Source organism: Fukomys damarensis, unplaced genomic scaffold (genome assembly GCF_012274545.1).
Source record: "Fukomys damarensis isolate Sample0158 unplaced genomic scaffold, DMR_v1.0_HiC HiC_scaffold_39, whole genome shotgun sequence".
Taxonomy (NCBI): Eukaryota; Metazoa; Chordata; class Mammalia; order Rodentia; family Bathyergidae; genus Fukomys; species Fukomys damarensis.
The window spans coordinates 33,338,417-33,349,674 of NW_022900951.1; the positions used below are offsets into that span (position 1 = coordinate 33,338,417).

The following is an 11,258-nucleotide window of genomic DNA, read 5'->3' on the forward strand; positions in this document are numbered from 1 at the left end:
AAAAAAAGAAAAAGAAAAAAAAGGAACTATACAAAATCTGTGGGTCAGATGCAGGAAAATATTTATATTTAATATTCAGTTCCTGTGGCTTTCTCTTGCCTAAGTTCCCAGTTCTTTGCTATTTCAACCTTTTACATAGTTTCCTGATCACGAACATGTTAAAAATGATCTGTGCCACAGGTCTTAATCCTTGATGCTCAGGTTTATCTTAATTCCAAACCTACTATTTCTTCTGATCTCATGGCTCTGTCTTCTTGTCCTGCACCTATCATCCAAGCACATATCCTTCAGTAAAATATAGATACCACTAAGGTCCACCAACATCTGTAAACAATATTATGTAGTAGAGATGTATAATAAGAGGTGGGATTACAATTTAAATCATGAAATCTGTATTTAACAGGCAATGAGGTAGAGGTGTTAATAATCATATTTATTAAGGGTTTTTTAGAGGTGCTGAGCTCAATGCTAAGTACTTTTCATGCCTGATCTCACTGAATGTTTACAATCACGCTCTGAAGCAGGCATTAATAGACCCGTTTCAAAGATAAGGAAGATGAGGCTTAGATTAAGTCAGCCACATAGTAACAGTCAAGAGCTGGATGCAAGCCCAGATCAGGTGAACTGCATATATCATAATTTGAACCACTACGCATTACTACCAAAGTATGGACTTTCACATAGTCCCAGAAAATCTGCAAATACAGATCCACTTGATTTATTAGCTAAGTGACCTTAGGCACGTCACTCAATCTCTTAGTCTTGCTTTTCTCATTTGTAAAATGAAGACTATATTTCCCACTTATTTCATGGAGTTGCTTCAGGGCTTAAAGAAGGTAATATAAAGGAAGATTCTATAAATATTAATCATTACTGTATAAACAGACATGCTGTTGTGGTTACATGTCACTCTTGGGGCCACTGACAGTGCTTTCTTTTTCATAAGAATATTCCTGGACATGAATTCAAATGAGAGATGTCAAGCTCTTATTAGGGAGAAGACAATGTAATGAACTGGAAAAGACTCAAGATAAACATGAAAGTAATAGGGAATAAAACACACATTTCTCCTGGAAGTAGGCAAGGTAGGAAATATTACCTGGCTCAAGTGGTTCCATGGGGTCAAAAGTGCTTTTCTTTGAGAGGTTACTCACAGACAAACTGAAAGGGACTAAAGCAGGGGAAAAAGAAGCAGGTACTGTGGCAGTCCCCTCTAATGCAGGTAGGGTTCGCATCATTTGCATAGGATCTGGGGATCTCTCCTTTAAAACAAATAGGTTAAATAAACTGTCAGATGAAATTACATACAACAATGACATAAATTTCCATGCAGTTTCAAAAATAAGTATGAGAAGAAAGACTTCAAAGTCTGCCAACATTTCACAAATACTCTTTCTTTTTCTTTTTGTGACCTTTACACTGAGATACATCCCTAGCCTATTTTTGAGACAAGGTCTTGCTGTGTCACTAAGTTGCCCAGGCTAGTAATTGTCCTGCCTCAGCCTCCCAGAGTGCCACAATTACAGGCTTGCACAACCATGCCTAGTTCTTATTTCTTAATAATCTCAAAGAATTAAAAAATGTTTTGTTCTGTTGTCTCTGTATCTTACTCTAAACTGGTTTTCCCATGTTGGAGAATAAGTGTGTGTGCAGTTTCTCTGTAAAACAGAATTTTCCTTTTCATAGTAAAAAGCCAGAGGTAGCCTTTTTACTTGAAAAGGAATGAGTTTTAGAATTCAAAGTAATTTTCAAAAAAGGTATGTCTCTTTTCAATATTATTTAGCATTTTCTTTTTTTAAAAAAAGGTGTCACTGAAATTGTAACTTTAAAGTACAGAAGGAGAATCTCTAAATTTAATTGAGAATTGTCCTCTCAAACTGAGTCCTTATTTGTTCTCCATGTTTCACTGCTTATGGTATATAACCTTCCACTGCTCTTGAGGCCTAACTAAAAGATAAAAGAATATAGCATTAGGCATGATTATGTCCTAGGAACCTACTATACAACATAAAATCGTGCCTGTATTAACAATACTATATTGTTCAATTTAAAATCTGCTCCATGGGTAGATCTCATGTCAGATGTCCTACTACAATAACAGAAAGTATGTAAAAAGTTAGATGAGAAATCAATCCATACACAGTTGAAAAAACAATAGTCACTCTCAGGTAATAAATAGGGCCTATAAAAGGACTTTGTTTATTTTTTTGGTACTGGGGATCGAACTCAGAACCTTGCACTTGTGAGGCAGGCAGTGGCATATGATGCTTTATACAGTATCACTGTCTACAAGTCAAGGTCACCATGAAAATGTAAACTCTGCACTTTTTGTGCTTTTAATAACGTCACTCTGAATTCCCTCTAAAAGTTTAAAAAGCCTTCAACTATAATTACTTTATTAGCAATCATAGCTGAAAACATACTTCTTTGATTTAAAAAGACAGAAGTTTTTCTTCACATTTTCTTTGCAATTCTAGATCACCCTATTATATAGGACATGACTGTACCCGCTCTCTTCGGCGCAAACGTGCTGCCAAAGTTCTATGCAGTACATTTCCTGAGGTCAGATTGTCAGAGGGCAGCAAAGTAACTGCAGGTAGGCAAAAATCATTTGTTTCACTGAAGTCACTTTCTCCCACCTCATCAATGCGTGGAGAGGCAAAAACTAGTGTTTGACATCCACCACAAGCAACCTATAAGCATAAATAAAAAAAATTAATTGACAGGCATCAAACACAAATGGATTTTTAACAGTTATCAGATCATCTACCACGCTTACTTTTACTTACAGGTAGACTTCCTAGATTTACTCATAAATTATCTCTTCTCTGTTCTTTTTCTTCTCCTCCCTGCTTCTCTGCCCTCCTGCTCTTCTCTCTCCCTCTCCCCCACATCTTTCTCTCACTCCATACACACATATGAATTAAAATACATAATCTTTAAACATTATGATAAAAAGTTAGAACAGGTTTAATCTACTATTTGCATTCAACTTAATATAATACAGAGAAGAAATTTCTTATATTTCATGTCTCCTTACAAATTAGAAAATGTTATATTTTAATAAGTGTGCAACACTAAAAACTTGAAATAACAGTTCAGAGCTCTACTGGGAAAAAAAGATGATCCAAAGATAAATCAGTCTTTTGGGAAAATTAAAGCTGTTTTTGTTACTTGAACATTTTCTAAATTTAATGCTTAAAAGTCTTTAGGGGAAAATGTAAGTATGTATGATGATGAAGCAATGAAAAATGAAATAAACCTCTAAAGAATTTTGAAAAATAAATGGATTTCCAGGAAGTGCTAAAAAAAAAACCCTAGAGTATTTTTAATATACAAATTCTAGCCACTATTTAGTGTTCTACCTGGTGGTATAAGTAGAGCATTTTCTGCACCTTTCCTTTATAGCATTTTCAAATTTAAAATTTACCTACATATTTTATAACTTTGTAAAATGATTATCCGCATAATACTATAAGCCCAATGAAGAGCTGGGCATGGTAGCACATGTCTACAATCCCAGCATTCAGGAGACGGAGATAGGAAGACCATGAGTTCAAGGCCAGTCTGGGCTAAACAGGAAGTTCAAGGCAAGCCTAGGCTACATAGTGAGACCATGTCTCAAAAAGAAAAATTTTAAAGACTATAACCTTAATGAATGAGGACTTGGTTGGTCATTTTTTTCATTGCTGAATATTTTTTATGCCTACTTTGTCCATTCTCTTGCACACAGCAGGCTTTCCTTAAGCAGTTGTCAAATAAATGAACAGAAGTTGCATTTAGTACATGTTTACTGCACATCAATATTTGGTTTCTTTGTGTCTATATTATAATTATATATCTCTTTTCTATGATTAAAAGCTGTACAGTTGTACCTTAAAAAAGTTTGTGTCTGATTAATTTCATTTAACATTATGGTCTCAAGGTATATCGTTTTCCTATAAATGAATCAAATATATCCTTTTCATGGCAGAGTAGTGCTCCATTGTGTATAAATACTAAATTTTCTGTATTAATTCACCTCTTGATAGACATATAGGCTAATTCCAAGATTTAGCTATTATGTGTTTTATGGCGATAAACATAGTTATTCATGTATCACTGTAATATAATTATATTTAACTCTTTCAGGAAGATACCTAGAAGGTGAATAAGAAGTGCTGAATCTAATAGAATTTCTATTTTAGGGTATTTTGTTTGCTTTTTGACACAAGGTCTTGCTATGTGGTTCAGGCTGGCCTTAAACTCACGGCAATTCTCCTGCCTCAGCTACCAAGTACTGGGATCACAAGCATGTGCAACCATGCCTGTCTTCTATTTTTAGTTTTCGAGCAACATCCATTCCGATTTCCATATTGGTTGTACTAGTCTATAGTACCACCAACAATGCAGAAGAGTTCCTTTTCCCCCATAGCTTTGCCAGCATTTGTTATCATTTGATTTCTTGATGACCTCTATTCTTTCTGGAGTAAAATAGAAACTCAGTGCTGTTTTAATTTGCATCTGACTAATGGCCAGAGATACTGAATATTTTTTATGTATAATGGCTATTTATATTTCTTTTTCTTCTGATAAGTATCTACTCATTTCTGTTACCTACTTTTTGACTGCATCTTTTATTTTGAGGGGTCTAATTTTTTTAGTTCATATATTCTAGATATTCATCTTCTGTCCAAGAAAATGCTGGTAATTTTTTTCCCATTCTGCAGGCTGTTTCTTCACTGTACTGGTTGTTTTGTTTGCTGTGCAGAAGCTTTTAAATTTGATGTGACCCCATTTGTTGATCCTTGAAGTTAATGCTTGTGCACTTGAGGCTCTGTTCAGCAAGTCCTTGCCTATGCCTATGATTATGTCTTCAAGAGTTTAACCTATATTATTTTCCAGCAGATTAAGTATTTGTTTTAGCTTTTAGATCTCTGATCTATTTTGATTTTAGTTTAGTACACTGTGATCTAGACTCAATTTTCTGAGGCTGGAGAGCCAATTTTCTCAGCACAATTTTTATAAAAGGCTGTCTTTCTTCCAGTGTGTTTTCAGCCTCATTGTCAAAGATTGGATAACTGCATGTTTCTGCATCCATTAATCTATTCCATTGATCCACATGTCTGTTTCTGTGTTAGTACCATGCTGTTTGTTTCACTGTAGCTTTGTAATGTAACTTCAAATCTGGGATTGTGGTGGCTTTTGCTTTGTTCTTGTTGCCCAAAACTGGTTTTGGTATTCTCGGCCTCTTCTGGTTCTATATAAATTTTAGGATTACTTTCTCAAGATCTGTAAGGAATGTGGTTGGTATTTTGATTGGAACTGCATTAGTGCTCTGCCTATCCAGGAACTGAGGAAATTGTTCCACTTTCTGATGTTCTCTTTGATCTTTTTTTTTAGAGTACCATAGTTTTTGTTATAGGGGTCTTTTACTTCCTTGGTTAGGTTAATTCCTAAGTATTTAATTTTTCTTGTTGCTATTATAAAAGGTACTGTTTTCATAATTTCATTCTCAGTGAGTTCATTATTTAGCCAATAAAACATATTTTTAAAAAAATTTTACAGGCATGGCACCGTCTGGCTTTCAAAAAACATGAGAATCATAAGAGTTAAGATTTGGGAAACTCGGGACCTTGTGCTTGCCAAGAAGGTGGAGGCACCCTGAGCTAAATCCCTAGCCCAAAAAGGAATATATTAAAAGAGAAAAGTTAGAAAGGAACAAATTTTTCACAGTGATATAATATCTAACATGTGGCTCTTAGAAAATTAATTAAATTGATTATATATATCATGATATTCTTTCAAACATAAAAACTTATTTTCTGATATACTGACTCAAAACAGAAATATGAAAATGTACAAACAAGAATGTGATACCCTTACCAATTGAACTGTAAATCTCAAGAATTCACAGCACACAATGGGAAAGAATTGATTGGTAAAATTCTCTAGTCCAAGTCCTAATTTTCCATGCCGGCCATCTCCAAAAGTATACATAAAGCCTATATCTAAAATGCAAGAAAAAAAGAAAAAGATAATTATAAAAGTGTTACTTTTATCTCTATTTGTAAACCAATAAATAAATTTATATTTCAATTAATAATTTTTCCATCCAATTCTATATTGAATTCACTCTAATCCACTGATCCACACTCTCTATGGTCTTACAAATAACAGTAGGCAGGAAATGGGAAGGATAGGGAAAAGGAAAGAAGGGAATGGAATTAGTATGAGAAAATGAAAAAATGGAAACAGTCTGTGTACATAGGAAGGGATGGAAGCGAAGGGAGGGGTTGAAGGGAGCGCAGGGGAATGGGAAAAAAATAAGAACCAAGATGGATCATGTAAAGGTGCAAATTTCCAATGATGAATGTCATTATATTGTATACCTTAAATGTACCAATAAAATTAATTTTAAAAAATAACAGTAGGGCTGGGGATTTAGCTGAGTGGTTCTAAAAAAAAAAACAACTTAACAGTAGGCAATAGATTAACTCTGAGAATAAAGCACTAAACCTGGAAGCAGCAATACAACACAGAATCCTTGATATACATATTATCAAAGGGAAACAGATGCTTATATTCTGACTCCCCTCTATGCCAACACAATCTATTTTCTTCTTTCCTCAGGTAATTGATGGATCAGAGTCTCTCAACTTCAGCACTTGTTATGGCTTATATCTAGATCTCCGCGCAAAGTCATATCATCTCCCCTGATATAGTCATAGGTGGGAAGCTTCGATGGTGGCTGGATTAGGGTGTGTGAACATGGATTAAAGATGTGGGTAATGGAAGCCCTACCCTAGGTATGAGTGGAACCAATCAATTGGCTTTAGTGTGAATGGAATATAAAGGGATAGAAAGAATGCAGGCTTGCTGCTTGGTGCTCATTGCCCTCTGTGTGCCACACCATGAATTATTTATCCACTGTGGTGCCCTTCTGCCATGCCACGCTGCCTTGGAACCAGCCGACTATGAACTGAAACCTCTATAAACTGTGAGCTGAAATAAACTTCCTCCTTTAACTTTGGGTGGGTATTTTGTTTCAGCATTGAGAAAACTAACCAAGGCAACATTATTGACATTTGGGACTACGTAATTTTTGCTTGTGTTGGGTCCGTTCTATGCACTGTAATATGTTTACCAACATCCTTGGTCCCTATCCACCACATGCCCATAGAATAACATCCCCTTTCCTTGAGCTGTGACAATCAAAACTGTTTCCAGATTTCACAAGCATCTCTTGGGGGAACAAAAGTACCAGTTATAGAGAACTACTGACTTAGACCAATCTGTCTCTTTCACTAATCTGGCTCCTGAGCTGCAGAATACTGCTTAAGGAAGTATAATCCAGCTAACCACAATGACTAGTCTTTATACCAATAACTGGATCCATGGTATAGCTGAACCCATGATGATGAGTAATCTTGTCACTTTTTTCCAGTTAACCCTTTTGCCCACTACCATAGTAGCTATTCTGAATCCTCACTCTTTTTATCAAGCCCCTCCCTTACATGCTACACATCTCAAAATAGATAGTGGGCCACGGAAATAGAAACAATAGATGCTAATATGGGCAGGAGGACTTCCTTCTAGTCTGGGGATTAGGGCAGGCTTTCAAACTGAAACCTGAAGGATGCACAGGGTTTACTTATAAGAAGAATCAGCAGTATATACGTAGAAGTTCCCTGAGTCAACAGTAAACATGGCTCAGGAAAGAAGCTGAAAGTCAGTCAATGAGCCTAGAGCATGAAAGGGAGAGTGGTATGAGATGAGTCTAAACAAGTAAGACAGAACCCTAATCACAGAGAAATACATTAGTTCAGATTATGAATTTCTGAACTCCATCTTAAGAGTAGCAAGAAGCCAGATGAATGATTTCAATGATTAGGTCACATTTGGGAATTTCTGGTTTAAGAAAGCAAAGTGACTGCATACTGAGAAAATTCACAAGAATTAATTTAAAAATTATTGAAAATAACAATTCAGTAAGGTGATAAGTTTAAAAATTTACAAAAATAAAGATTCCATATAAAAAGTGATACCCAATATTTAGACTCTTAATTTAGAGTTTTATAATTCTATTAGATATTTACTTCCTTTGTATATATTCCTTATCAATTTTCTCCTTGATTTTCTTCACCTAAAATTGCTTTCTAAGATCTGCTTTTCTAATTTAGTTTATGTCTGTCTAAAAAAATGAACTCTGATCCAAGCTGCCTGATTGCACTTCCAACCCGAGAGCTTTTTGAAATATGAGCCACTGGCTAGAATAAGAAACTGTACAGACAACTCACTACATACCTCTCATCAGTCTTAAAAGAAAAAAAATCCATAAGAGGTGTCCCCTAGGAGGATATATGAGTAAAAAGTCAAAGTTAATATTCAATTATTTGGGCTCTTTATTAGGAGGAATGACTCTATGAAAATTTAACTAAGATCTTTTTGTATGTCAGATAATACAAAAATGTGTACTGACTATATTTGCTATTAATGGCAATTTAAAGCAGATGAAAATGGCACTAAGACAAAGCAACGGGCTAGAATTCCACAGTGAAGGATACATACAAACAACTCTCAAGAAACAAGTGAATGAATACTTCTTCACTCTACATAGTGCTACTTCATTCTACATTAACAGTAACACTGATACTTCACATAGGTTTTCCCCTCTGAACTGTTCTGTGGTTCTGTGGGGAAGAAGGAACTGTGTACCTTGCTTGTACTTGCTGATTCCCACTTTCTCTAACTCGATACTATTAGATGAGCTCCCTTTTAACAGTTTTTTTTAGAAAGGAGAAAAGCAGAAATTTATCTGAATTTCTGATGCTTTACTTCATTTTTAGGTAAAAATAGGAAAATTACAGAGCCTTTTATTAAAAACTATTTAAATCTGTGGAGTATATCAATTATCTACAGGTAAGTTATTGAAACATTATAGGGAAGAATTTTCTTGAGTCTTCCTTCTGAAGTTGAGAAGAAGGCCCAAGGGAACATCTCCTTGGATAAAGGAGAAGTCACAGAGTGGGTGATATATTCACTTAGTGACCTTTGAAGTGGAAAGAGAAGAAAGATGACAATGCTTAAAACACCTCCTGATGGCAAAAGCATCTTAATTTATTCAGCGTGAATGTAGCTCTGTCAGATTAAAACAGAAAGAATATTGTAACATAAGTTCTTTCTTGTGGGATGTCTCCCCCTGGCTTGAGTACGCTTAAAAGCCTCCACACTAATGTAATTTCAAGAGAATTCCAGCTTCTGGTATCAGTGTCCTATTTTGAGATTCAAAATCTTTGGATGGCTTATTTTTTGGTGTTGGGGATTAAACCCAAGGCCTCACCTATACTAAGTACACATTTTGCCACTGAGCCGTACCTCCAGGCCCCACTATTTAAAATAGTAAAAAGGAGTTTACAGCTTTATACTTTGGAATACTAATCAAAGGATTACGTTTTTCTCAGTTATTAATCCCTTTAGTTAGATACATTAATTCAATATATTATTTTGTAAAACAATATACCCAGTACTACCAATATAAAACAGAAAATTTAATCCATACCTGTTATCAAAGCTGTGTGATTTTCTCCACAGGAAATATAAGTTATTTTCTGATCCTTAATTTGTTCAATGACTTTAGGTTCTGATGTTGCAAAAAGAAAAGTGCCAAGGCCTAGCTGACCAAACTGTCCCAGCCCAAAAGCATACACAGCTTTCTCTGAAAGGCATAAATATAAGAAAAGGATTACACAAAAGGAGATATTATCACCATCATATCTAAAAAAGTTGTGACCATTTTTATGACAAAGGATAATTGTCTCTGAAATAAACAGCTATCCTATATGAGAATTCTAAAACTGAAGTATAAATTTTTTCAATAATGTAAAAAGAGAAAAACGAAGAGGTACAAAATTATAGCATGGGCCAAATTTCACCACATCAGCTCAAAAAGTATGTCATTAGCTATTTCCTTTCACTATCACAAATAAGAAAGTCAATAGTGTCTCCCACCAAAAAAAAGAACTTACTTTTAAAGGTAGCTTAATCTATTTTATAAAATACTTCAGAAAACAATGTGCATGAGAATTAACACTCATGATGGATATGCTAGATTTATTCACAAGGAAAGTTCATTTACTAGGATGTGCAATACTAATGAAAAGGGAAAAGCATTCCTCTATATTAATATTTTTGACATGATTCTAAAAAACCTCCAGTAACTCCATCAATATTACCTCATATATTTTCTACAAATGGAATAACACAAAAATAGGATACATAAGTGATGACAAAAAAGTTCTTTTATATACAAATTTCCTTGTCAATATATTAGGGAATACAGTGTTGATCTTTTCCTTAATTTAGTGCTACGGGGAAAAGAGCAAGAATTTCACAAAATTCTAGAACACAAAATAACGTTATTACTAGCTGTGGCAAGTAGACAAGTTACTTAGACTCTTTGATGTTACAATCCCTATCTAATAAGATTACAAGATAAAACATTCAGGCAGATTTGAAAACAGCTGTAAAGAACATTTTCTCTAAAAAGTAGTTATCTATTCAATTTATTTAATTCTGACAATGAGGGCACATAACTGTCTATTGTCAAATAGTTTTATATTTTTCTATCTAATAAGAATGCTTGCTTTATAAAATAAAGATGATACTTAAATATGTTACACAAAGGATATGAAGCCACAGTGAAGTAATAGTGAACAGATCTTTTATTTTAATATAAAAATAACATCTCTTAATTAGTAATCACATAACATATTTCCAGTTCTAAATGTCCAACTTTAATAGTAGAATGTTGGGTCAATTAAAATAATTATCTATCTGTAGCTGACCAACATACCTCTTGCACTATCTAATAGTAGCCTGTGAAATGAAGTTATTTAGGTAGCCTGGATCACATTACAAAAGTTTTATAATATGATAAAGTTTTGTTAGGTTCACTTTCAGGTGCTTGAGTGATTAATGACAGCATTTTCTATTTTTTTAAATAACCCAAGACTCTTTTATCTAAGAATATTATGTATATATATATATATATATATATGCAGTATATTTTTTGGCCATAACCCCACTGTGACATTTAACAATGTAATTTAATGTTAACATAAAATCCTCATTAGGAAAACAGATTCGATTAATTGGCTTCAGATCAATATCACTATAATTTCACGGAACATATTTGATTTTAGGACTAATTAACATACTGCCCTGTAGAGAGCTCAAGTTTGTTCAAACATAACTTGGAGAAATTAAGATACATTATC

The 11,258-nt window shown here is 34.2% G+C and overlaps 1 protein-coding gene across 3 annotated transcripts in view; it reads right to left on the reverse strand.

Moving 5' to 3' along the window:
* Window positions 1–11,258, reverse strand: part of Rpgr (retinitis pigmentosa GTPase regulator) — a 54,951-nt gene that overhangs the window by 26,201 nt on the left and 17,492 nt on the right. For all 3 annotated transcript variants that reach the window (XM_010636204.3, XM_010636203.3, XM_033760307.1), the window contains exons 8-11: window positions 9,542–9,697; window positions 5,866–5,990; window positions 2,508–2,693; window positions 1,100–1,262 (exon numbers count right to left, since the gene is read on the reverse strand). In XM_010636204.3, coding sequence (XP_010634506.1) covers window positions 1,100–1,262; window positions 2,508–2,693; window positions 5,866–5,990; window positions 9,542–9,697 — 630 coding nt within the window. The remainder of the gene's footprint in view (window positions 1–1,099; window positions 1,263–2,507; window positions 2,694–5,865; window positions 5,991–9,541; window positions 9,698–11,258) is intronic.